The sequence below is a fragment of the Terrapene carolina genome, unplaced genomic scaffold, assembly GCF_002925995.2.
Source record: "Terrapene carolina triunguis isolate 2854851 unplaced genomic scaffold, T_m_triunguis-2.0 Scaffold247, whole genome shotgun sequence".
NCBI lineage: Eukaryota > Metazoa > Chordata > Testudines > Emydidae > Terrapene > Terrapene triunguis.
This window is the reverse complement of record NW_020664598.1, coordinates 1645546-1671437: the sequence shown is the minus strand read 5'-3', so window position 1 is coordinate 1671437 and position 25892 is coordinate 1645546. Positions and strand designations below refer to the sequence as shown.

The 25892-nt window shown below is 45.0% G+C and overlaps 2 protein-coding genes across 2 annotated transcripts in view; both read left to right on the top strand.

Annotated features, from left to right (window-relative positions):
- The window catches only part of ADSL (adenylosuccinate lyase), a 43037-nt gene extending 35924 nt beyond the window's left edge, over positions 1-7113 (top strand). Inside the window, exons 7-13 of the mRNA XM_024200400.3 lie at positions 142-232; positions 1221-1290; positions 2469-2616; positions 3252-3342; positions 3904-3993; positions 6405-6581; positions 6953-7113. Coding sequence (XP_024056168.2) covers positions 142-232; positions 1221-1290; positions 2469-2616; positions 3252-3342; positions 3904-3993; positions 6405-6581; positions 6953-7039 — 754 coding nt within the window. The 3' untranslated portion in view covers positions 7040-7113. The remainder of the gene's footprint in view (positions 1-141; positions 233-1220; positions 1291-2468; positions 2617-3251; positions 3343-3903; positions 3994-6404; positions 6582-6952) is intronic.
- A 4377-nt stretch (positions 7114-11490) lies between these two features.
- Positions 11491-25892, top strand: part of SGSM3 (small G protein signaling modulator 3) — a 50612-nt gene continuing 36210 nt past the window's right edge. The window contains exon 1 of the mRNA XM_026657456.2: positions 11491-11593. The gene's annotated coding sequence lies outside the window, so the exon portion shown is untranslated. The remainder of the gene's footprint in view (positions 11594-25892) is intronic.

Sequence of the window (25892 nt, the reverse complement as noted above, 5' to 3'; positions counted from 1 at the left end):
AGCCAGGAAGTCAAGTGAAGTATTGCAGGTGTTAGCCAGGCAGAGCTCTGCAGCATGGTGCCCCTGCAGAGCGCATACTCACTCAGTCCTATTTTAATGGTGCTTGTGTCTGGAGGGCTTTATCTTTGTTTTTGTTTCCAGAGCTTATCTTGTCACAGGGCAGACCTACAGCCGCAAAGTGGATGTTGAAGTCCTATCTGTGCTAGCCAGTCTAGGGGCATCCATACACAAGGTGAGGTCCCTGTCTCCAAACTCAGTATGGAAGGGGAAGGGAAACACTGTCAATCTGAGGAGGTTGGGGAGGGAGATCCTGGTGCAGAACACTTTCCGCAGGAAACATGAGTTGGAGTTGAGTGCTTAACTGTTCTCTGCTCTACCAGACTAATTCTTCACTGGATGTTTTGTCTCAGATATCAGAGCACCGGGAGAGATCCCATACCTGATTTCTTACTTGAGGGTGGTGCAAAGGGCAATTAAAATGAATTCACGTAGAAAGACCCTATGGGGGGAGATCCCAAGCAAGATAGCAATCAAATTTGTGTTAAAGCTAATCCAGTTAGAATAAATGCCATCCCTAATGGAACATATTTTAAAATCTCACCATTTCCTCCCCCAGTACGTTCCTCATGAAGATAAGTCCTTGTGGGATTTTTCCTCTCTTTGATTATCCCCACACCCTCCCTTGCCTGCACTTCCGACTTGTGGTCTTATTTAGACTGTATGTTCTCTCGTCAGTGAACATTTCAGTGTTTAAGCACAATGTAGACTTAAATGGTGTATCAAAGTTTACTAATTTATCTTCTCTCCCTTGGCTGTTCATGGAATCCTGTCATATCTCAGTAGGACAAACATCCCTTCCCTCTTCCCCATTCTTTTGACTTGAGCTCTTTAAGTATAAATTAGGAAGTTTCAGAAAAATTGCAACCCCTGTGGAAATTGGCCTCTATCATTTCTGAGGTGCTACCCTGTCAAGAAACCTGATTGCAGCTCTCTGGTTGTGTAATGTGGATACAGATGTGATTAATTTGTAATATAGATTGAACCTTAATTTTTTCATAAGAAGCCTAAAGCCTTAATTTTGGAGTTGCTCACTTTTTGAAGGGAATTATTCTGTCTTCCCCCAAGCTACTCCATGGACATAGACACACAGTGTCCCCAGGCAGACTACCTAGTACCTGTGAGAACAGCTTTGTTCATTTGCTCTTGTTGCTTTTTCTTAGATCTGTACTGACATCCGTCTTCTGGCCAACCTCAAGGAGATGGAGGAGCCTTTCGAGACAGACCAGATTGGTAAGGGTGGCAGACATTGGTTCATGATGCGTGTTCCAGTTAGCTTATCTTTTCATTTGCCTTGTGATCTCCTCACCAGCACCACCTTCCCAGCAACAATAGTGATGTCACTGGCATAAATTGCTTTTAATTAAAAAGTTTAATTTTTTTAATCTATCTGTGCCTGCACACTTTAGGTCTAACGATTCATTAACAAACAAAATCCAATTTTGTCCCAAATAAGTCAAAGTGCGGAAATAATAATGCCCTTGCTCCCCACCCCAGCATAGATAAGGGACTGATTCTGAAAGGAGCGGTGCACTCTCCACTCCCATTAAAGTTAATTGGCTCAGTATTGCTGTCATTTGTATATTAACAAACTTGGAAGAGTAAAACCAGGCTGGAGCCTTGTACTGAAAGAGGTCCCTGATGTAGCTGTGATGTATATAGAGAAGGGGAGAGAATTCCAGACCTGTGAAGCCAGAACTGAGAAGGCCCAGTCACCCAAGTTGGTGTTGTAGGATGAGTCAGCATTTTTGATCCTCACCCATGTCAGTTACCTCAGCCATACTAGAGTGACAGGCTTTTTAAATATTGACAGGTCACTTTTTAAATGTTGAACCCGCAGACTTTCAGTCACTGTCGCTGCAGGTTGCTAACTTTCATGGGTAGGCCATTGAGCAGAAGTGCGAAATACAGCACACTAAAGTAGCTCAGCCTCATTTCTTTCTTTTATATTGATAAAGTAATCTTGCAAAGTTAGGAGTTAAGGCCCCCACTTTCTTCCCTGCAAGTACAGATACAGTTCTGGTTCGGTGGGCGGGGAGGTGGTTTCGAAAAGACCTGCATAGTATGATGCAGTGCTGGTCCCAGAATATTAGAGAGACAAGGTGGGTGAAGCAATATCTTTTATTGGACCAACTTCTATTGGTGAGAGAGAGACAAGTTTTCGAGCTTGAAGAGCTCAGTATAAGCTCGAAAGCGTCTCTCTTTCACCACACAAGTTGGTCCAATAAAAGATATTACCTCTCCCACCTTGTGTCTCTGCATAGTATGAATCAGACTGAAAAGTGAACGATGGATTTTTTTTTTCTCTTGGGAAGGCCAGTATCTTTGATTTCTCCTCTTCTGTGTGTTTTGTCTCCTGCCCTCTTTTTATCATCTTCTCTTTTACCACCCCATATTTTTCTTGCCTGCAGGTTCCAGCGCCATGCCTTACAAGAGGAATCCAATGCGTTCAGAGCGCTGCTGCAGCCTGGCTCGCCACCTGATGACTCTGGTCCTGAATCCACTCCATACAGCCTCCGTGCAGTGGTTTGAGCGCACCTTGGATGACAGCGCAAACAGGTCCATCCACGTGCTCCACGGCTGGCTAGGGGGAGGGTAGTGAGCAGAGAAACCCTAGTTATTGATGAAATAAAGGAAGAGGCTGACTCTAGAGGGTTAAACTGGTTTGGGGTAAATGTTCTCCTCTCACTCAATGCAGTGCTTAGAAAGTGCTTGTAGGGAACAGCACACTGACATATTTAGAATATGGTATTTTTAATCGACACCCCTCAATTCTGAATCTCATGCTGGCAGACACCACTTTATGAAAAACAACATCATTAGAGGACATTGGGAGCCCAGCAACAGATGCTGTAGACTGGCTTCTCTCTTTGAGTGAGGCAATAATCAAAGTTTTACACAGTAAAGATCCTCTGAAAAGGAGAACAGCAGTACCTGGGAATGGTGCAGTAGCCATGGGTAAGGGTAACACACTGCTCTTCTTGTCCTGGCCTGTCCCAGCAGCACATGCTGTAGGTTGCTCCTAGCTTCCCCAGTTCTGGCCTATCCCAGCAGGAAGTGCCTATAAGGAATAGTTCTGGCTGTTGGGAGGGGGAGTTGCCATCTAGAGAGTCATGTGCAGGTACTAGGGGTTGAGTTAGGCTGCTTCATCCTTTTTTGCTCACCCAGACACCCTGGTTACATCTGTTTCACAGGCGTGTGTGTCTGGCTGAGGCTTTCCTCACAGCTGACATCATACTGAGCACGCTGCAGAATATCTCCGAAGGATTTGTGGTGTATCCCAAGGTAAAGTAACAGAACTTGCATGCAGTCCTGAATCCCCGTTAGCACTGCGGGCCTGCAGAAGAAGCCATCCCACTCAGAGCATTGAATTCTTATCTGCTGGCTCAGTGAATATTCCTAAGGGCTGCAGAGCCAAGCTGTCCAGTTTCTCACCATGGCACTTTTCTTTGCAATACAAAAATCAGAGGGCTCTTGAAGAAATTAAAATGCAACAAAGTTAAAACAGAGCAAAGAAAATACTGTTTTCTGAGGTATACGACTAACTTGTGGAACTTGCTGCCACAGGATATGGTTGAACCAGCCCTTAGTAAGATTCAAGAAAGTGTAGGCAATTACATGAATGTGACTCACACCTGCAGTAACATTAGCTAGGATAAAATTTCAACATTTCAGTCTTACTATGTTTATTTCTAGACTGGGTCTGGAAAAGGTGGCTTTTGTTTTGTTTTTCCCCATTGTACAATTTGGGGCATCATGAGGCAGGGGTACGGCAGGAAATACCTGATCAGATCTACTGATTGTCCACTCCAGTGTGGTAGTGCCTGTTTCTTTTCGGTTTTTTAGGTGATTGAGAGGCGGATACGACAGGAGCTGCCCTTCATGGCCACAGAGAATATCATCATGGCCATGGTGAAAGCAGGGGGTAATCGCCAGGTATGTACCCAATTAGGAGGGTCTGATGCTCACTGCCAGGCATCATACTCTTGAGGAATGGGGGTATGTAAAAGTTCGGAATTATTTTCCCTCTCTCCCTTGTCAACTCCTTGGTCTACCAGAGCCCAGAGCTGTTAATCTTATGATTATGCTGCAGGGCCAGTCTTCTCCCAGTCGTTTGGGAAGGGAGCAGCTTGGGAGAATTCTTATTCATTGTTAGAAGCTCTGTGGGGGAGATATCTATCCACCTATGATATAGCGAGCTGTCCATTATTTATTACATTAGATTATGACAGCAGATTGTAATTCTTAATTGTTTGTTGCAAAGGCACCTAGTGCAGGATGGATGGTTGTTAATGGAACAAGTTTGACAAATTGAATATCTTTTGTATATGAAAACACTGGGGGAAATCACTGCTATAATGAAGATGCTAAATAAGGCTGTACTGAATGCCCATCCAGGTGACACCTCACTAGCTACCTGCCCCACAAAATCAATATGTGCTTTTTTCATTACTCATTATGATCCTTCCTCCAGTTTTTAATCTAGGAGACAGGCTTCATATCAGACCCATTTGATTTGAGTCTCTGTCTCACAGCGAGTGTTACTGAATATTCTAATACAATCCAAGCACCAGGACTGTGTATTCCCATCATCACTAGCTTTGGTAGTTCAGTCTAAATCAGGTAATCAGCTTGCTTGGCAGGATTCATTCTTAATAAATTCATGCTGCCTATATTTCCACTTGCCTATAGACAGTAATTTCCCCCTAAATATTAGTTTCATCGTTTTATTATTGACAGAAATTAGACTTGCAGGTTGGTAACAATGGGTGGGATTTTCAGGTTGTTTAAGTGAGTTCGGAGCTTTCAATGGAACTTGTGTTCCTAACTCACTTAGACACTCCTGAACACTCCTCCCCTCCAGTATAGCTTGGGCCAGTGTACTTGCTTTTTGTAACTTAAATTTGGTAACTTAATTCCCTTAAGAGGCTGTTTAATTGCAATGTAGACGTCTGGGCTCTGGCTAGAACCCAGGCTCTGGGACCCTCCCTCCCAGCAGGGTCCTAGAACCCAGGTTCCAGGCGAAGTCCAAACATCTACACTGCAATTAGACAGCCCTGCAAGCCTGAGTCAACTGACATGGGCCAGCCCTGGATTTTTAATTGCAGTGTAGACATACCCTTGGAGTTAACTTTATTCTTATTTATTAGTGAGCCTTCCTTCTCTCTAGTACTATTTAGTTAGTTATAGTTAGATACAGTTATAATAAAATCTCCTGTTGTTCCCATTAACTCCTTTGACTAACTTTAACTTGTTCTGCTTTTGTGCTATCTTTAATCCAAATGGTCTCCCACAGATCCTATCAAGGGTGATCTTCTCTTTCCAAGCTAAGGGATGGGGACTCATTTGCTTACATGGTGCTGGCAACATCACCCTCACCTCTGGATCCCATAGAGAGTGCTCTATAGATCTGCGGTGGGGAACTGAGCGGTCCACTGGAGGAGCAAGTGGGCCATTGGCAGCATGGGGGTGGGAAGGGCATTAATAAAAAATAATGCATTTTAGGGTTCTGGGAAAGCACAGCCGGTGCAGTCTCTGTTGACATGGCTCCAGTGGAGCTACATGGGTGGGGATCAGGGATCAGTGTGGAGGTACAGGGTCTTTATGCAGACACCCCTGCCTGCCATTGGTTTCCCTAGGTTTGGAGACTGGCTGGCACAGCTTTTTCCATTCAGGGGCATCTCTTTAAGGAAATCCTTATGGCTGTTACCTCCCCCAGTGCCCACTCCTGTAGGATTTTCCTTGGGAGAGGATATTTTGGGCCCTTGTTTTTTTCCAAATAAACCTTAACTCACTTCGGGTAACTACGTTCTCCCTGCTGACTAAGCTGGACAGTTTTCTTCTCTTCCTTTCCAAACTTATTCAACTCCTGCAATGTACCCTGCACCTCAGGGGCAATTAATGGTGGATAAGGAATTCCTGCATGCCCAGTTTATAGAATGCTTTGGGAACAGTCATGATGATTTTCCAGCAACAGACCATAGATGGGTTAGAATTACTAAAAGTATCCCACAGTGTGTCCCCAAGGAAGGGCTTGAGGAAGTGGAAAGAGTTCCACCATCTTATTTTGTGGGTGTAGTGTAATTAAACAAGGAATGTATTTATAATTCAGACCCTTAACCTCAGGGAAAAATTTAAAGGATGCACCATGCAGCGCATGCGTGCGCACACTGTGCTGTGATGATATGGTGATTGGCCTCAAATAGCTATGATACAAACTTTAGCTGTTTCATTCCTATGCTATGCGATACAACAGCCTTTGACCCACCTCTACCCTCCATGCACCAGTGAGTCAGCTGGCTTGAGGTGTGCTGTCAGTAATGTGATGATGCCTCTCTTCCCCCTAGGATTGCCATGAGAAGATACGCATTCTTTCCCAGCAGGCAGCTGCTGTTGTGAAACAGGAAGGGGGGGATAATGACCTCATTGCTCGGATCCGTGCTGACCCCTACTTCAGCCCCATCCAGGGACAACTGGAGAGCCTCTTGGAGCCCACCTCCTTCACTGGACGTGCTTCCCAGCAGGTGAGGTTGCGGGAAGCAGCTTAAGATGTTATGGGGCATCATGCCATAAATTATCCAAACCATGTCCCTTTATGTGTCTGAGACAATCCGCTTTCTGTATCTCTGCCCCTTCCATTACAGGATTGGATCTCTGCCCATTCTTCTAAAGGAAGGAAGGGTTACCATTTTCTTAGCTACATAAGGCATTCCTTCCCTTTTCTGTCCATCTCAATTGCCTTCTATCTCCCCCATAGTCTTTGATCCTTGATGTGCTGGGTGACTGGGTGCATCTGTGAGACTGAGACCCTGGGGCCACAAGCTGGAGCTGAATGAAGCACAGAGAGGAACCCATTTATTTTTCTAACCTTCCCTTCCTCTTTCCCCTTGAGCAGGTGGCGAGGTTCCTGAAGGAGGAAGCTCGCCCAATGCTGACCCCGTACCAAAGCAAGATGGGTGTGAAAATGGAGCTGGCACTTTAGGCTGGGCTTGTGGATGTATAGGGGTGTGAGTGATATTAAAAGCCTTAATAAACCAAATCTATTTACTGTGTCTATACTTGTCGGTGTCTGTACCCTCGGTGTGACATAGCCATCCCAGGGCTCACACTCGCGCTCCCCAGATGTGTGGTGGCACTGCTTGTTCTGGGTCTGCTGTATAGCCAGCCAGACAGCCTCCCTCTCCTTTGTGCTGGGGTTGCTGGGAGGAGGTTGGCATAATGCCCACATTTGTTCTGGTTTTGCAATGACCAAACTAGGGTGACAATTCCATCACACACATTTTCCTCTCCTCTTATGATATGTTTCAAGCGGATTAAGTAGGCAGCCCTAGGGACTCGGTTGCATCTACAAATTGATCATCAGTTGAAGGGCATGGGCAAAGGGAAACCAGCTTTGTTGTCCCATTTGTCTGCTGTTAAACTATTGTCCATAGTGGTGCCAAAGTGTTGGTAGGAGCTGTTTCCTTGAAAGTGGCTGTGGGAGGACTATGATTATGATTTAATCACACTTAACACCTGCTTTGGCCAGATGATTAGGAGTAGTGAAGAGAGAGAGCCTGGGCCTGATTACTTTTCATCATAGCTAGCAGTCCTTGACAATACCTGTGATACAACCCAGCCATAACATGTCTGTGCTGTACCAAAATCTCTGGCTGTAGTGCACAATAATCATACGTGAAAGATGTGGAGTGGGACCAACCAAGGTGATCCTTACTTCCAGGCCCAGTGACAATTGGCTTTAAGGATGAGCAATGCTGCTCAGAATCACTGGTTATAGATAGGAGCTGTTGTTGAAATGCAGCCAAGGGAACATACAAGGATACAAAAATCATTTGTCTACCAAGATTGTGTTCCCTTATGGTGAGGAAAGAGAGGGTAGGGACTCTCATAGAGCTCATAGATGCAAAAGAATTTCAGGGGTTTGCTATTTTTTTGAGTCTGTATGTTTTCCTGTTTGTAACGTGTGTGTTTTTTATAGACTAAACTCTCCTTGATTTCAGAAAAGCTGTCTGACCCTCCACCAATTCCTGAAACATGATTCTGCAGCCCTCTCCTTTCTCTGCCACTTCATTCCTAGTCTTATCTTTCAGCACAGGGAAAGCCTCCCCTTTTTCTCTAATATATGCAGTCCCACTGCAGATGTGATCAGGAGAGCTCAGATTTTTTTTTGTTTTTATTTGGGAATCTGATTGTGTCCTGGCAGTCTCATGTGAGAGGTGGAGGCACGGCTATTTTAAGAAACAACCTGTTCTCCTGGAGGTCTTTGTGATTTAAAGGACTTTCTAGACTTCCCAACATAAGATCTAGTGTTTAATTGGATACTACTATATTATGTATTCTGGGAAATTGGAAATCTCAGGCCATGACCCCATCACTCCTCTAATTACTTTGCCGCTGGGCTGAGATGCAGAATCTCTCTCAAACAGTTGTGATTTTGTGGTGTTATATATTTTTCCTGCTCCTACTATATTAAACTTTAATTGGCCATCTGTTTAGAAGAAGTTTAATTTGAACATCAGTAACTTTCAGACTGTTTATTCAAATGGATGCCTAAGAGCGCATGTAGATTTGGAGTTTTCAAATGTATTTCCTCCAGAGATGAGGGGGAGAGTGTTAGTGGAAAGAATCCCTGAAAGAGAAAGGGAAGAGAGAGCGCACAGATTTGTCCTTATCTGGAAACTAGATTTGATGCCAGTTGGGGAAACCCAGCTGTGGGATGTTTGAATGGGTCTCAGATTAAATCCTATTGTATTTTTTCTGGAAAACAAATACAACACAAGGAACAAAGCCACCCTCCTTGGAAGCTTTGTGTGATACACACAAATCTTTTTCTGGGTCTCATCTGGGGCTTCTACTTGAATCTATTACAGAGTTTAGAAGAACCTGGTTCAAGATTTTTCTCCATTACCCAACTAAATTAAGAGTCCTCTGCATTATGTGGCTCTGCTATACCTGTCAGGGAATTATACCCCTTGGCCATTATAGCAGTAGGTCCAATACAGTGCTGCAGAAGCAGCTCTTCCAACAGCTCATAAAATGAATTATATTTTGGAGGGATTTATCCTGTTACATCTCGATTATCTATATTCAGCAGATATCCCAAGCTAAGCAGGGATGGGTCTGATCACTATATGTAACAAGAATAATCACAGAAATGAAAGGTAGAAAAGACTTATTAGCTCAACTAATCTGTTACAATTACAAATACTGGATTATTCATTCTTCCCTGACTGTTGGTTTGTCCAATCTAACTGTAACTGTCCTGAGCAATGAGTCTTCTAATACTTTGTTTGAGAGACTATTCAGCCTATATTGTTATTTTCTTAATTTCATCCTATTGCTATTAGGATTAAACTAAACAAAATAACTGATATTACTGTAGTAATGTGTGTAAATGCCCATTACTACACTAAGGAAAATCTGTTGGAGCTTTGCTCTTTCAAACAAAAAATTGAAATTATAGAAATGCAAAACTTAACACACCCTTAATTCTGCCTTTCTATCCTTGCCAATTTACCTTTCAAAATTAAGCCACTTTATGACTATGCATCATGGGCTTGGCAGGGGAGAGGGGCATGAGGCTTATAGAGTGAATACCAGATTGTCCAATACAGTACTAGAAATGTACCGCCTATCCATTGTGTAGTTGACTTTGACATAACTACAGGCTGTCCTCCAATTCACCTCTGCTTGCCTGAACCCACCATCTCCCCTCTTACTCTTTATATACACATGCAAGACTAGTCGACACACGGCCAGCTTTCCAGTATAGTTCTTTTATGTCAGATATTGGAAACTGTTATCTTTTAGTGTTTTTCAATAGTCAGACTCCTTGGAGCTGCATACCTTGAAAATACTGTATACTGTTGTGTTTCACCTAGGTAGACCATGTTTAAATGATGATGGACCTAAACATAAGATGGCCACAGTTACAGTCATCTGAAGTCTCTGTGTGAATGGACAAAATATACCCAGTTCCATAGTCCAAGCAATAGGGGGTGAAAGTCAATATATTTGAGGTTTAAGATAACTCCCTGTTATACTTAACAAAATCATATATTTTCGGATGAAGCATAAAGCCAGGGGCCTGACATCTTGTAGAGAGACAATGCTGTTCATGTGGGACTGGGTACCAGGAAATCGTGTGTTTTAATCCTGGTTCTTCCACTTTCTGTGTGACCCAGTCCAGGTCTTGTCCACTATGTTCCTCAGTTTACCCACCTGTAAAAACTGGCTTAATATGTACCTTACAGGTGGTATGAGACTTAATTAGTATTTCTGCAGTGCTTGGAAGATTAAAGTGCTAAATTGTGTTATGGGGGCCATTAAAGGAGTCATGGTACTTTTCACAATAGCTAAGGGTAGGAATGGAGGGGACATAGCCTCAATTTCCAATGTGGGTAAATTACATGCTGCAGACCTAAAACTGGGGCTAGTGTTCAGTTTCACATTGTTTGGTACGGTTGTGTAGAGGAGGTGAAGGCTGCATATTAGTAGTGGGGTAAAGTGACTGGTCAAACACAGATTAAAAGGATTTTCAGATGGAAGGTGCTGTATAAATGTAAAATGTTTCTTCTCAGTGCTTACTGTTCACTATTCTCTCTCCATATGATCTTCATACCTGACTCCATTCACTGGCTGGCTGGAGTGTGACTACAGTAGAGAGCGATTTACCACCCATCACCATGCTCTGGAGCACTGACCCCCTGCAAGTGGCCACCATTGACTCCTGAAAAGGAGTGTGTGTTCCTGCAACTGTGCTGCTCTCTGGCTCCTCTCTATCTTCTTGTCCTTCACTCTGTTATCACCCAATCTCTATCCCTTGGTTCCCCCCTTTGTAAGGCTGTATTTGCTTGCATATGTATAATTTGTTGACAGTAGCTACACCAGGATGGACAGTATTTTTTCCAAGATTTATCTCTTAGCTCTGCAAAGAAACAGAACTAGCGCAATGTACCTAATTCCTGTCAAGCAGAGGGGAGAGGGAACCATCTGTCTCCCAAAACATCGGTTTACCAGTGGGTGAAGATTCAGTAGGGGGGTTTTACATTCACATGCCTGAGTGACCTAGGTCGGCAGGGGGCGAATCGGGCCCTAGTTTCAGTCATGGTGGGGGTACCCTGCCTTTGGGGGCTGGGGAGAGGGGGTGCAGGCACGTATGCCAAAGGGGGCTCCCCCTGCCCCCTCAGGAAGCTCAGCAGCAGAGCGCGCTGCAGGGACAGGCTCTGCAGTCTCGCGCGTGCCGCCGATGGGGGAAGCGCTGGGGCTGTGACGGGCGGCCGGCGCGAGGCAGGCTTAGGGCGCCATGGTGCGCGCCGGAGGGAGAGCTCCGCCGCGCCGCCATCAAAGACTACATTCCCCACAATGCCCCATGGCGCCGCCCGGATGCCGCGCATGCGCAGCGGCGGGGAGACTCGGTGCTGCTGTCGGCGATTGAAGCGGTCGGTCTCTGGCGGCTGCCGCAGGGAGGGGGCTGAGGCGGCTGCGGACTGGGGGGCGCCCCTCTCCCGGCCGGGGGGAGCGGCACGCGGAGCAGGTGAGCCGGAGGGGCGGGGGAGGCAGATGGACAGACAGACAGACCGAGACAGAGGTGCCTGAGGCGAGGTCCGAGGGGCTGACAGACAGACGGGCGGACAGGCGAGCGGGAGGAACGCGCGGAGCGGGACGGGGGGCAGCAGGCGAGGGACCGGCCGCGGAGCAGGGCGGGCTGGACCCCGAGAACAGCCTAGCCAGGGGCGGGGGCAGCCGGGGAAGGGCAGCGCCCTGGGCTCTGTGAGCGGGGACGGCGCCTGAGGGACTGAGCAGCGCGGCTGGCCAGGCACCACGGGCCCGGCGGGGATGCCTGGCTGAGAGCGCCCAGACGCACCGAAAGCGGTTCTCTGGTGTGGGCCGGGGGAAGAGGGGCCAGATGGGCCACGCAGCCTCGATAAGGAGCCCTCTGGGAATGGGGCACGTAGTCTCTCCTTCTAGCCACGCTGCTGCTCCGCAGCTTGTCCCCTAATGCCTGTAACCCTGAGGGCTGGGCAGTGGGCAGGAATACTCTCTTATCTGGGAGCCCTCCACAGAGGTGGCTTATTCACAGAGACCTGTGTGTCTGTTGGCTCAGATGGGCACCCTTCATATACAGGGGTGTTTTCCTTTCCCTACACACCCACATTCCACTTCAGTGTGCTTCCTCCAGATTTCAGCTGTGGTTTGCAGTTAAGAGAATTGGACCCGGAAGGTACAAATCCTACCAAATGGGTCTGTTTGAATACAGCCACCTTGCCAGGAGCTGAAATGTTAACAAAATAGCTCCCCTCCTATGTTTCTGGATGACCAAAACCATACTTATAATTTCTAGCAGCAAGGGGAGGGCTGGACCCTGGTCTGCTGGTAGGGTAGGCTTCTGTCCCGCCTCTGTATTCATATCCCTTCCCTCGCCACTGAGGTGACTTCAGGGTGGTCCCTCCTCTACAGCCCCTAGGAAGGTTCCATTTCACCTGATCTGGTGACTCAGGGGCTGCACTGCAACTTTCTGACTCATTTTATACAATGATTCATGACTGGATTTAATTAGGTTTGATGGGGCATCTTCTCCTGCCTTCTCTCTGTCCATCTTTTCTTTTGGTCCTTTCTTGCTCCTTCTCGGTGCCCTTGTCCCTCTTCTATTTGATTTTATTCAGACTTGCCTAGAGGCTGCTCATGAATTACAGGTATACTATTGTTTTCCCTTGGTTGTCGCTAATCCCCATTGGTCAATTTCTTGGCCTTTTTACCACTAATCAGAGCTTGCCTGCCTTATATTGCCCCTTGTTCTCAGTTTCTGTTCAGATATGCTGAGAGGAGAGACTTACTCCTGTTCTGTCTGGTGTAAAGCTGGGGGGTGAGGGAAGAGGAAGACCAGCAACATGGCAATAGTCTCCAGGTTTTGGGCATGAATGGGTGTAATGCAAACCCTCTGAAGTGGCATATCTGCTCATTCTAAATGGAAACACAGCAGTTGATGTTGGTAATGCAGCAATCTGGCTATTTAGAGAGAAGGGTTTCCAACAATACCCCTAGGAAAGGTGAAAATAGACTTGACTTCTGAGACTTAAAAATAAAGGAGATACCATGAGTATAACTGGTCTGGTTCTTCACTTCCTACGACAGCATTATTGGGTCAGTCAGTCCCAAGTCTTCCCCTTGGCAGTGTCTAGTTCCTGATGCTTGAAAAATGAGTGGAGAAAACAATGAGAATGTAGCAGGCCAAACGTACAAAGTTATAGTAAGGAAAAAGATCCTTTCTCATTCCCACAGGCATGAAATATGATCACTCTTACATCATTCTTATCTCATACCACGATAGCTGTTAATAGTCCTAATATAGTCCAGCTTCTTTGAGAACATGCATATAAAGTTCTGGGCCTAAGTAGTTTAACGTGTGGCATGTGTTAAAAAGGAGCATTTCTAGCAGATCCTGGACAGTGGTCTGGGTGGGAGTAACCTTACAGTGAGGGATGTCATGTTTTTAGATTTTAGAAAAGCAGAGTTTTGAAAGGAGTCATCTGACTGTGGCCCTGAATACATCTCTTAAATTGCAGCTCCACTCAGCAGAGTGATATTCAGCAGATCTGCTGCCTGGGTTTATTCAGAGTCACATCTGCTGAATCTAGTGCTGCCTTTTGCTCTTGTTAGCCCCACAGAGCCAACAAAGCTACGAGAGAGTGAACTGGAATCTGTTCTTCCTTGTGCGTTGTCAACAGACTTTCAGGTCTAGTCAGTTAAATCTGTGCAAATCCATCAGAGGCCTTGGAAGGTACAAGTGTCACTAAGACCGTAATTTGACTTGCAGGGCTTTTTATTACTGGTGATGTTGGGTGAGCAAAATAAAACACAGCTTGACCCTGGTGTCTCAGGGTGAGTTTGCAGGGCTGGCAGAAGAAAAAATCTTGTAGTCTGCAAATCCCTGGCCTGAGGTTTCCTTTCACAGAGCTGTCATTGTGATGAATGGGTGGGCTTTTCAATCTCCAGGTTTAGGGTGTAATAAATGATTTAGGCAGATGCTAGAGCCTCTCATGATTCTACCTGGCCAGCATGTCTCTCTGCACAGAGTCATTTGTCTGCTTTGGAGCCCGGTAGATAAAATATCACTCCTTTTTTTGTATTTTAAAATGAATGTTAAAGTGCAATTCTGCTCTGAAAAATGACTCTATGTTGGCATCCTGGACTTCCATGTTCATTGTATCTCAATGGCTCCATAATCAGATGTGCACAGTGTATAATATTTTTTTTTTCTGTGCCAGCCCTACCATGTCAAACTGTGATCTGAAAGTCAAGCTAGGTTCTTCCTGGCTTATTCATTATCACCAGGCAACAAGATTCTGTCCTCTCGTGCGTTATCTTCAAAGTGAATCAGAAGTTTGAATGTGGCCTTGCAATTAGAAATGTAATTAATCATTCTGTTGCTTTTGCATGAGCCAGGATGGGCTGAGTGATGAGCCTGCAGGGCTCATAAAACCTTTATTTTTCTTGCTGTTACAATGAGACAGCTGCTGCACATAGGGAGCAGATTTGTTGCATAAGAAGATGGCATTTTAAATTAATCACATTTCTGACCATAATTACACTTTCAAAGAGGTGCATAAAAGTCTCTTGCAAACTTCTATAGTAGACTCATGCTGGAAGAGACAGGGAGTTCCAGTTTGCTTTTCTTTGGTTGTTAATTCTAGATCTTGATTCATTCTACCAGCTATAGAGCTCTGGATTTGTGTGATAGGAGGCACTGCAGGAGGCAAAGGAGAGGTCTTGTCTTCTCTTTACTTTCCTCCTGCGGCAAACATACAATCAGTCTCCTTAATTCACAATGATTTCAGTGATTGGGGACCATTTAAGTACTGAGTGTTTTCCCTACATTCTAGATCCTGGCAAGCCACCATCCTGCTGTGCCCACTCACCCACATAACTCTGCCATGAAACCCCAATTTTGACCTGGCACACCTCCTGCTATTCCAGTCCAAGGATCCCTTTGGAGCAGTGACTACCCAATCATCAGCAGACTTTTGTGAGGTCTGATGTGATGCGTAGGGGGAACGAGGATGAAGCCATTTAAACTCCTTTAACTGTTGCTCTAAATCACTTGGTCACTAGAGATAAAGTCAGAGGGCTAATCCACTGTCATTGCATCATTCCTGTCCTTATACTGTATTTACAGCAACCTAAAACACTGCTAGGCTAGTAGGTTATAAACCTTGCAGAGATGTTTCCTGGAATGAATCAGGTCTACAAGTATAATAGAAACTGTTTAATCTGTATGTGATAAGGGACGAGATCCATGGAATTGTGCATAGGTGTAAAAACTTAACTGGGTGTCACGCTGCGAGGGTAGGGCAGCACCTTTCATTGTCTGTTACAGGCCCTCCCTGGACCTTGTGTTTCCTTTCTCCCAGTTGCTTGTTCCGCCTTCTTCAATTGCTAGCTTAATTATGGTTGGGAGGAAAACTCCGGTTCCACAGGCACTCACAGCAAATATTGACTTGAGGAGCAAATGGTACTTACAGATCCGGGATATGCTACTACCTGACCTGAGTGGGAAGGTGAGATGCAAGGGTGAGGATGGGAGTTGCTGTAGCGGATTTGATTTGGTGAACCCTGATTCAAATTCTAAAGCAAAAACTTTTTGTGAGGGCTGGAGGAGATGGACTAGAACAAATACAGATTTTTCATCTCTCATTTCTGTGACGGGGAGGTTCAGTTTGGATGTTTGAAGTTGACACACTCAACATGCAGTTTTAAAATACGTACTGAGAGAGCTTTCCGGTGCCACATCTGTCTCCAAGTCCCCGGGCCAATGTTTGTGTCTTTACAGTCACACTTTCCTCTTTTCTAAAATGTTTCTTTCTGTCCTGTTGCTGTATGAAAGACTCACAAAGAACAGGGGAAACAGTGGAACTAACTATATGCAAAGTGCTGTCAAATGCACAAATTAAGCCGGGGGGAGGGACATTTTTTCCCTTGCTAACTTCTTTCAGTGATAGTAGATATTACTCTTAACACAAGCAGGTAAAAAATAATTCCAGTGAGAAGTGTAACTTCTCAGCTGATTGTGTCGCTTTAACGATTTCCATTGATTGCTCTTTTTATATTGTCACTGAAAACCTAGGTTTATTGGCTTGTGTCTTGCTGAAGACTTGTTGGGAAACTTGCTAGATGGGATGCTGGTTTGTTACTCCTTTCTAAATGGATTCTTATTGTTATATATATATATATATATATAAAAATAAAAATAAATTGAGGCAGGGCGCTCCTGGGTGGAAGTTTCCCTTCTTGTGCTAAAGACCCTGGGCAGCCAGTGCTGGAAAGGAGCTTGTTATCTGACTCTAGACCACCAGTCTGCTTCACATCCAACACTGAGCTGCTGTCATGTGAGAGTTAACTGGAGATCATATGGCAAAGGGGGTGACCAGGTAAAACAAACACACAATAGGAGACTGTTATCTGGGTGTTTGCATAAAACCAGATAATTGAAAGCTGTTTCCTATTGCAGCTAAGAGAGAGAGCAGGAATATTAACAGCTGGCTCAGCAACGTGAAGCGGAAGTTCAAGTGAATTTGCAGCTGTCTTTTCCACACCTCCATTTTTAAAGGAAAACTGCAGTATTTAAAAAAAAAAAAAATTAACTGTATACAGTAAAAGCTGTGTTATTCGGCACTTTACCAACCAGAAAGCTCTAGAAACGGGCATTTCTGATCTCTCCCAATACAAATCTTCAATCTAGTAACCAGGACCGATGCCAAAGTTATTCGGGACCCAAGTATTTCCGAGAGCAGTCGGACTACGCTCGAGTTAGCCAAGAAGAGCTGAATGCTGTTCTTTCTGTTTGTATCCGCCATTGTGATTGGTCGGTTTATTACTCTGTGTATTGTCCTGTGTTTATCGTAAAATATCAACGCCACCCTACCATCATGGCATCCAAAATACCAGCAAAAAGCAAAGGAAAGAAGCGTAAGAGAGTTGTGTTGACATTAAAACAGAAAATAGATATTTGTACACGTCTTGAAAAGGGCGAGAATAGGAATGTTTTGATGCAAGAGTACAATGTTGGCTCGTCCACGATATACGACATCAAGGCTCAGAAAGGACAATTGCTCAAATTTTTTGCTAGTTGTGAGTCAAATAAAGCTGTTGAACAACGCCATACTCTGCATATGCCTAAATTAGAGCAACTAGACAGTGTTTTATATGAATGGTTTTCATTGAAACGATCGGAGGGTGCCTCTATATCTGGCCCAATGCTCATTGAAAAGGCAAAAGATTTTTATAAGCAAATGCAATTGACTGAGCCATGTGCATTTTCTGATGGATGGCTTTCATGTTTTAAACTTCGTCACGGCATTAGAAAGCTAGATGTACCCGGCGAACAAAAATCGGCTGACCGTGAAGCTGCAGAAAAATATTGTGAATTTTTTAGAAATTTAATTGCTGAACATGATCTATCCCCTGAACAAATCTATAATGCTGATGAAACTTGCCTATTTTGGCGATGCTTGCCAAATTCTACCCTAGCAGGTGCAAGTGAATCTAGAGCTGCTGGTTTTAAGCAGAATAAAGACAGACTAACTGTTCTTACGTGTGCTAATGCTGCAGGCTTGCATAAAATAAAACTTTTGGTGATTGGGAAATATAATCATCCTAGAGCTTTCAAAGGTGTTGCACATTTACCTATTGTTTACAAAGCGCAAGGTAATTCATGGATGAACAAAGAAATTTTTTATGATTGGTTTCATCATGATTTTGTACCTGCAGTGAAAGAACATTTTAGAAAAATAAGCTTACCTGAAGATAGCAAAGCTATTCTATTGATAGACAATTGTAGAGCTCACCCTCATGAAACAGAATTAGTGTCTGGTAATATTTTTACCATCTTCCTGCCTGCTAGTGTTACTTCATTGATTCAACCTATGGACCAGGGCATCATCCAGAATATGAAATGTTATTACAGAAGAGATTTCCTGAGAAAGTTGATCAATCATGAAGGCACTATACAGGACTTTCAATCTCGTTATAATATAAAAGATGCAATTTTTAATGTTGCTTGTGCCTGGAATTCTGTTAAAAGTGAAACATTAAGGAGAGCTTGGATAAAATTGTGGCCTAGTGTTATGTTTGCAGAAGTGTCGTCTGATGAAGATGAATTTGAAGGCTTTAAAGTAAGAGTTAGAAAAAATACATTCGCACAAATTCTTGAAATGGTGAAGGATACTCCTTCTTCACACCCCATCAACAAACTTCATGAAAGTGAGCTAGAAGAGTGGGTTGAAGCTGACAAGGAGGTTGAAGTGACACATACTGTTATTGATACAGAAATAATAGAGACTGTTTTGAATACTGAAAAGTCAAAGGACACTGATAAAGACAGTGAAGAAGATGATTTTAATGAAGAGGACAAAATAACTTGGGGAAAGGCTGCTTCAGCTTTTGATACAATAATTAAATTTGCAGAAAGGCAGCCATGTTATACTGCCCAGGAGGTTATGCAATTGCACATTCTGCACTCCACTTTTATGCAAAAGAGGCAGAAGACAAGTAAGCAAGCTGATGTAAGGGATTTAGTCAAAAAAGCAGCTTCCAGGGTGTGTCATGGGGCCAGTACAGATTCAGCCCAATCTCCTACACCTTCTACAGCTACAATGATAATTGATGTTGATAATGATGACCCTGACGGCACTGCAAGATCCTGAAGTGCCTTCTGAATCGTCAAAGAAAGATTAAATTATGTTCACTATAGTTTTAGTTATTTTTAGTTATCTGGGTGTACGCCATACGCTGCCCATAGTGATATGTAGTGTCATAAGATAACCTACTGTATAGAAAACTTTACCTGTATACACCTAAGTGCTTCAAGAAACCAACCACTCTGCAGTGCAGTACTACTACTGGATTGGTGAGTATCTGTATACTATTTTATACGTATATTTATATGTATATTAATTTTATGGTATTCTAATTCTTTGAACATTGGTATTCCATTGGTAAGTATAACTCTTAGGCTATGTCTATGCTACCCACTGGATTGACGGGCAGCGATCGATCCAGCAGAGGTTGATTTATCACGTCTAGTCTAGACGCGATAAATCGACCCCCGAGCGCTCTCCCGTTGACTCCTGTACTCCACCGCCGCGAGAGGCGCAGGCAGAGTCGCCGGGGAAGCGGCAGCAGTCAACTCACCGAAATGAAGACACCGCGGTGAATAGACCTAAGTACATCGACTTCAGCTACATTATTCACGTAGCTGAAGTTGCACAACTTAGATCGATTCCTCCCCCCCAGTGTAGACCAGGCCTTAGTTAACCAGAATTTTTGACTAACTGGCACCCCCATTCCCCCAACATGCCAGATAACAAAGCTTTTACTGTATATCCTTGTATAGTGAATAGTTACACACTTGACAAAGGTACTGTAGCTGGAACACTACAGTCAGCTGTAGTTGAGGATGTTTGTTTCCAGTTACAACTTTCTGTTTGTCACACATATAACTGTCCATGCTTTCACTTGGCAAGTTGGAATTTTCTCTACACAGAGATGACTTTTTTGTGTGTGTGGAAGTTTGAACAGAAGGGGTTCAACTGTTTTCAAGTGGCTGGGGGGTGACAGTCCGGGTCTGGACACCCCAAGAGGAGAATAGGGGGTTAAATCTCCTCCCAAAATAATCAGTTGAATAAACAGATTGTATACAATGTCATTGTGCTATAAAATATGTTGAGTAAGGTCTTTTGTGAAAGCTTGTAATGTTCTGAACATGAATGTCATTATGATAGATAGATATAGATATATACACACACACACACACACACACAGACTGTGGCTATGAATGTATGTATTTGTGTATATATAAAACTTTTCATAATTTGTGTTGCAACATTCAGCTTCATCTCGCAGTGGGGCAGTCAGGCAGGGAAGACGAGACTAGCTCCAAGCACCTAGAATTGTACAATCCAGGAAAAGACAAATGATGGACCATTAAAGTTAATGGGAAAACATTGAAACAACCTGAAACTGAAAAGAAAACACCAGTCTTGGAAAACTACGGGCTAGTCTACACAGCCAACGTTAAAGCGCTGCCGCGGCAGTGCTTTAATGTGGCTGTGTAGTCGCACTTTACAGCGCTGAAACTTGCATCGCTCGGGGGGTGTTCTTTCACATCCCTGAGCGAAGAAAGTTTCAGTGCTGTAAGTGGCAGTGTAGACAAGGCCTAAGAAACGAGGGAGTTTTTCCCACTTGGAATATCAATAGTGACTAAAGAAGAAAAGAAACCTGAAAACTTCTTAAAAAGTGAGGGGTTTGAAGTGAGGGACAGTCACTTGGCAGGTATTGTCCATGAAATCTGGATCCTCTGGGACTGGGTACGCTGGGAAACAGTGGAGGCAATAGGTAACTTGTATTAGAAAAGGTATTTTTATCTAATTCAAAAGTATAAAGCCTGAAGTTGCACCTTTGTTTGTTTTCAGTGTAATTTGTGTATGTTTGCTCACCCGCACGACTTCCATTTCTTGAATATGATATTTCTATTAAATATACCTTTTGTTTATTTTTTGCCTCAAGCATGTCTCTGGTGTGCAGACTGTGTGGAGAGCATATGCCAAAGCAAGCTGCCAGCTGGGGATTAGTTTCACACCTTCGGGGGAGATGATCCAGAGGAGAAAAGTCCCAAGTGTCTGGTAGTTAAGAACTCAGGGTGGCTGGATCTGGGGAGACACAGGATTGGAAGTGCTGTTGGCGTCACCCTGCAAGGTGTAACTAGGCTGGTGGAAACCAGGGTGAGAATTTGAGCATATCTGCTCTGCAAAATATTCCCGCATCAGTGAGTCTCAGAGCCCAGGTCAACTGATTTGTGCTCTCACTGTGGGACTCACAATAGCAGTGCAGGTGTTCCCACTGGGCTGGAGCCCCAGCTCTGAGAACCACCCCTCTCACCAGGTTTCAGAGCCCAGGTTCCAACCCAAGCAGGATTGTGAGCCCTGCAGTGTGAGCCCCGCAAGTCAGTTGACCCGGGCACTGAGACTTGCTGCTATAGGTGTGGGCGTATTGGGGTTTTTTTCAATGTAGATGTACCTTTTGTGCTTGTGGGCAGGCTACTGGTGTCAGGGCTCTGAACCAAAACTGGACAGCATAAAGGCACTCAACATTACAGGGCAGGCTGTGACAGAACACTACTGGTGTGGATGTTCCCGAAAACATCACAGGGGACTTCCATAGTATTTAACTATATCTGCTGATATTCTTGCCGTACGTTGTGGTTTTTTTGTGTTGGTCTTCTGGTGATAGTAGCTGTAGCACCAGAATGTCTAGACACTGGAAATTGACTTTTTGCATGGAAATTGTTCTCAAATGGGACAGAGAATGTTAGGTAAAAACTGGGTTTGATTTGAGAGAGTTCTGAGGGTTTGAAAGCTTGCACTTCCACGGATATAATTTCTTAGCGCTCCTTGCCGTGTTGTGGCTGTGGGAAGAGTGCATTGTGCGAATTGCATAGCTAACTTAGCTGCAATATTGAATGTGTGCATTTTGAACAAGCGCTGCAAGAGCTCTTGCTTTGTTCACTACCCGTTGTGTATAGAAATTATTTTATGGACCTGGTATACAGAGCAGTGGTGTCACTACAAGAGGAAACGTGTATTTGGGGTAATAGAAAAAATTGTATGGGACAGATTTTCAGACATGTTAATCACCTACAGTTCCCACTGGCTGCAGTTAGAATTGTGGGTGTTCAGCACTACTGACAGTCAAGCCTACATGAGAAATAGCATGCAATCACGTAAGGACTGTCATAACGCAGGGGGCAGAGTTAAGGTTATACAGACAATACCCTAACTTTGGGATGCTGACCTTGCAGCCATAACATTTTCTCTCTCTCTCTCTCTTTTTTTTTTTAAGGTAATTCATCACAGCACTTTTCCTGTAACTGGAATTTTCCAGTAAGATCCTCTGTATTTTCAATATCCTGTTACTTCTCTCTATAATGCAGGGGGCTCCACGGTGCTCAAATGGTATAATCCCCGTGCTCTTGGAAACAGGGACCCTCATCCTATGTTATCTTCACCGGCTTCTTAACAGTCTGTCTCACAATTCATCCACTGTCACTCTAACTGGTTCATCCTGTCTCCTTCCTTGGCTTTCTGTCCATCTCTGAAATCCATTTAAAATTGCACCTCCTGGTTTTGTATCAGCTGGAAGTTCCTTGGAGGTGGGGAGTACAGATTGTCTCCTTGGAAGAGGTGAGGGCTGCTTTGGCCCGACATCGGTCAGTCAAGGGAGTGCAGTTGTGGTATGGGGCCACAGGGAATGTGTAGAGCACATTGACCTTGACCTTTCTCCTCCAGCATGTACCCACTCCCCACTGAGCCCTTGATGTGCCCCAGAATCCTTTGCCCCAGTTCCCTGTGACATTTTACTGGAGCTGGGGCAGGGAGTGAACTGAATTCATGTTTTAATGTCTAAAGCAGCTTCGTGCTATGAATGTTTTTTCGTAATAATACTACTGCTAGGATTCATCAAGATCAGGCAGATAGTTTAAGGGTGCCCCTAGCAGCTACTTGAGATGGATCAGATGAGCAGCTGTACTTACGGAGTGGAGTTGTCCTCCCAAGACAATGCTGGGACGCCCCCCTTGAGAGCCGCTGGTGTGGAGAAATCTTTGCCCCACCAAGGTGGGGAGTCAGAGGGCTATTGTGGTATTGCTTTGGCACTTTCATGGTGAGACGCTTGGGTCCTTGGACGGGTTCCAATTCACTGTCTCCCTGTGCAGCAGCTGATGGCACCTTCCTGCTTTCCTGGCATGATTCATCCACCTCCACTCTGGCCTCTCACGCCCCTGGCAATGACAGGCCAGCAGCAGGGCTGTCTCTCTCTCAGGCAGGTCCCAGATGACTGCTTTCAGGAAGGTTTCCATAGCAACTGAAGTCAGGAAAAACCTGCCCACCAAGTTCAGTGCCTTACTATCCGGCCCATGTTTAGGGAGGGGTGCAGGCAGGAGCAGCCGGTGTGGTGATCAAGCAATTGGCAGGGAGAGGTAGGGTGACCAGATGTCCCGATTTTATAGGGACAGTCCCGATTTTTGGGTCTTTTTCTTATATAGGCTCCTATTACTCCCTCTCCCACCTCCTGTTCCGATTTTTCACCCTTGCTGTCTGGTCACCCTAGGGAGAGGGGACACTGTTAGGCAGGGCTGTTGTGGCCGAGTGGGCAAGGAAAGGTGCTGTGTTCCTGTGTGGCTGCACTGTGATGAGGAAGGAACCCACAGCAGCAGGCCTCTCCCTCCTCCCTTCATTTCCTAGCAGGCTAGATAATTAACTTGGCTTCAGTTCACTTTCTCCTCCACAGCTGTGCCCAACCCGCTGGGCTCGCCCCTCGTTAACATGCAGCTGACGGGCTGTGTGCCCTGGGGCTTTGCGCACAGGTTGGGCTGTGCAGAGTCTGGGACAGAGAACAGCAGCATTGTAAAATGCTCCCCACTCAGGTGCTTGAGGCGCTGGTCAGTGATTCAGAGTGAATGTAACGTAAACCACAGTGTAATACCAGGGAGTCTAAAGAAACCTAAAGGGACTCAGAAAAACAAGTAGGGCGAGGAGCCAAATTCCACCATGACCTAACCCCCCTGCACCTCTAATTGGCTTCAGTGAAGTTGCCTGTGCAAAGGGTAAGGTGATCATATGTCCCGTTTTGGCTGGGATAAGTCCCTTTTTTTTTTTTTTTTTTTTTTTTTTTTTTTTTTCTGTCCTTCCCGATTTTTTTTTTTTTTCCAAAAGTGGGCATTTGTCCCGTTTGCTCTTGCTGATTTGATCAGTTGGCAAAACTAAACAGGACAAGTGCCCACTTTTGGAAAAAAAGGTGGGATGCAGTGCAGAGGAGGTGACTGCAGAGATGCCAGTCCCCGCAGGGGGAGGCGGGACTGGGGGGAGGGGGCAGCGTTACAGCATGTGGGCCCCTGCAGGGTTCCAGTGACCAGGCAACAGCCTTGCGTGGGGGGAGGGGGAGAAGTGCAGGGTTCCAGCGATGGGCAACAGCATGGGGCGGGGCCCCTCGGGCGAGCAGCTGGGGGTGCCCGTTTTCTCTTTGGGAAATATGGTCACCTTAGCAAAGGGTAGGATGTGGCCCAAGCGCTCTACACCCGGGGCCCAATCACCTAAGACACGGTGGTAGCAACCTTTAAAAGGCAGTGTCAAAATGCGGCATGAGAGGGGGAGAAGTAGCCCCTGTGGAAAGTTCCTAACCAAACCTATCTGCCAGGTTTGGATGCTGCTAAAGCTCACGAGTAAAATGAGTTTGGAGGTTCTAAGCTCAGTTTTTGGTGGTGGCTTATTCACATTGCATAGTTACTGCATAGTTTTCCTTTTAGCTGCTCAGGAAAGACCCAGCACTGAAAGGGGAAGAGGGATGCAAGGCAGAATTCAGGGGGTTTAACAACTACATGTGGGAAGCAGTTGAGGACAGCATGGACAAGTGCTGTGCATAAGTTCCAAACAAGTTCTGCTCCTGAGAGAGAAGTTGATAGTTTTTTCTCACTACAGGTGGTGGAAATAACCAATATAGGTAGGTTCAGTAGGTGAAGTTCTGCTGCTAAATTTGATTCTGAGCTACTCACTGGTCATGCCATCTGATCCCATTTAGACAGCTGTTCAGATAAGGAAGGAAGGAGCATTGTCATATATGTTCTCAAACATCTGCTTTCCACTCTGTATCAATGGCCTACACGCTGCCCAGCTAGGGATCCTGAACCGTTATAGTTCCAGTGATGTTTGTCACTTGCCATTGGAGTTCAGCAGGTGCTGAAGACATGAGTCTTAATGGACCAAGTCTGTGTTTGGGAGTCTGGTATAACCTGGGATGCTTTTAAACAATTTAAAGTCCCAAATCTAGATTTTAGTGGGCTTTTATACAAAAAAGTTTTATAAAACCTGACAACTAATGGTATGACTTTTTTTTAAATTCAATGTAACAAGTCTATGTCTGGAGTGAAATCTTTCCTGCAGTCCTGGCAAACCCTCTACAAACCTGCACATGCTAGAGAGCTGAGAAATGAAGCCAAATAGTCTGGCTTCACTGTCTGAGCTGATAGAAGAGACCATCTTCCAGCCAATCAGGATTGTTCCCTACAGTGTGTTCTCCTGTGCAGGGCCCAGTTCATCTTAGGCCGTGTCTACACTATAAAGTTTTGCTGACCCAAGTTACATTGGCATACAGCCGCTGCAGTCAGTATATCACTTGTGCACATGCGTACTTGGCTGCATGCATCAGTGCTGCTTGTATGCACCAGGAGAGGTTGTGTCCAAGCACAGTGCAATGCACCAGAGATAGGTATCCCAGTATGCATCCTGCTACCATTCAGCACGCTGTCTTTTGGGTAGTTTTGGTAACTCATGGTGGGGCAGAAATAAGTTGCACAGGGGTGACTGAGAGCAAGGAGTCAATTTCCCATAATGTGATGTTCTCCATCCCATAATAGCTCTATCCTGTAATTTCCACAGCTATTTTAAATTTCCCATGAATCCGCACAGGACTTGTCACTGTCCACCATCTCTGACAGAAGCATGGAGCCGGCACAGCTCTGCACTATTGTCATGAGCATTGCAAGCACAAGACACACAATCCTCTGGTATTTGCAGAGCCAGAAGAACAACTGTGGGAAACATTATGATTTCCTCATGGTCAGTTTGCTGTGGGATGTAGTGAGAACCAGTTTGGTGGCATTCATGGAGCAGCTGCTTCTGAACCTAAGAAACAAGCCATGGCTGGTGGGATTGCTTTGTAATGCAGGTTTGGGATGATGAGCAGTGCCTGCAGAACTTTTGGATGCACAAGGCCACATTTCTGGATCT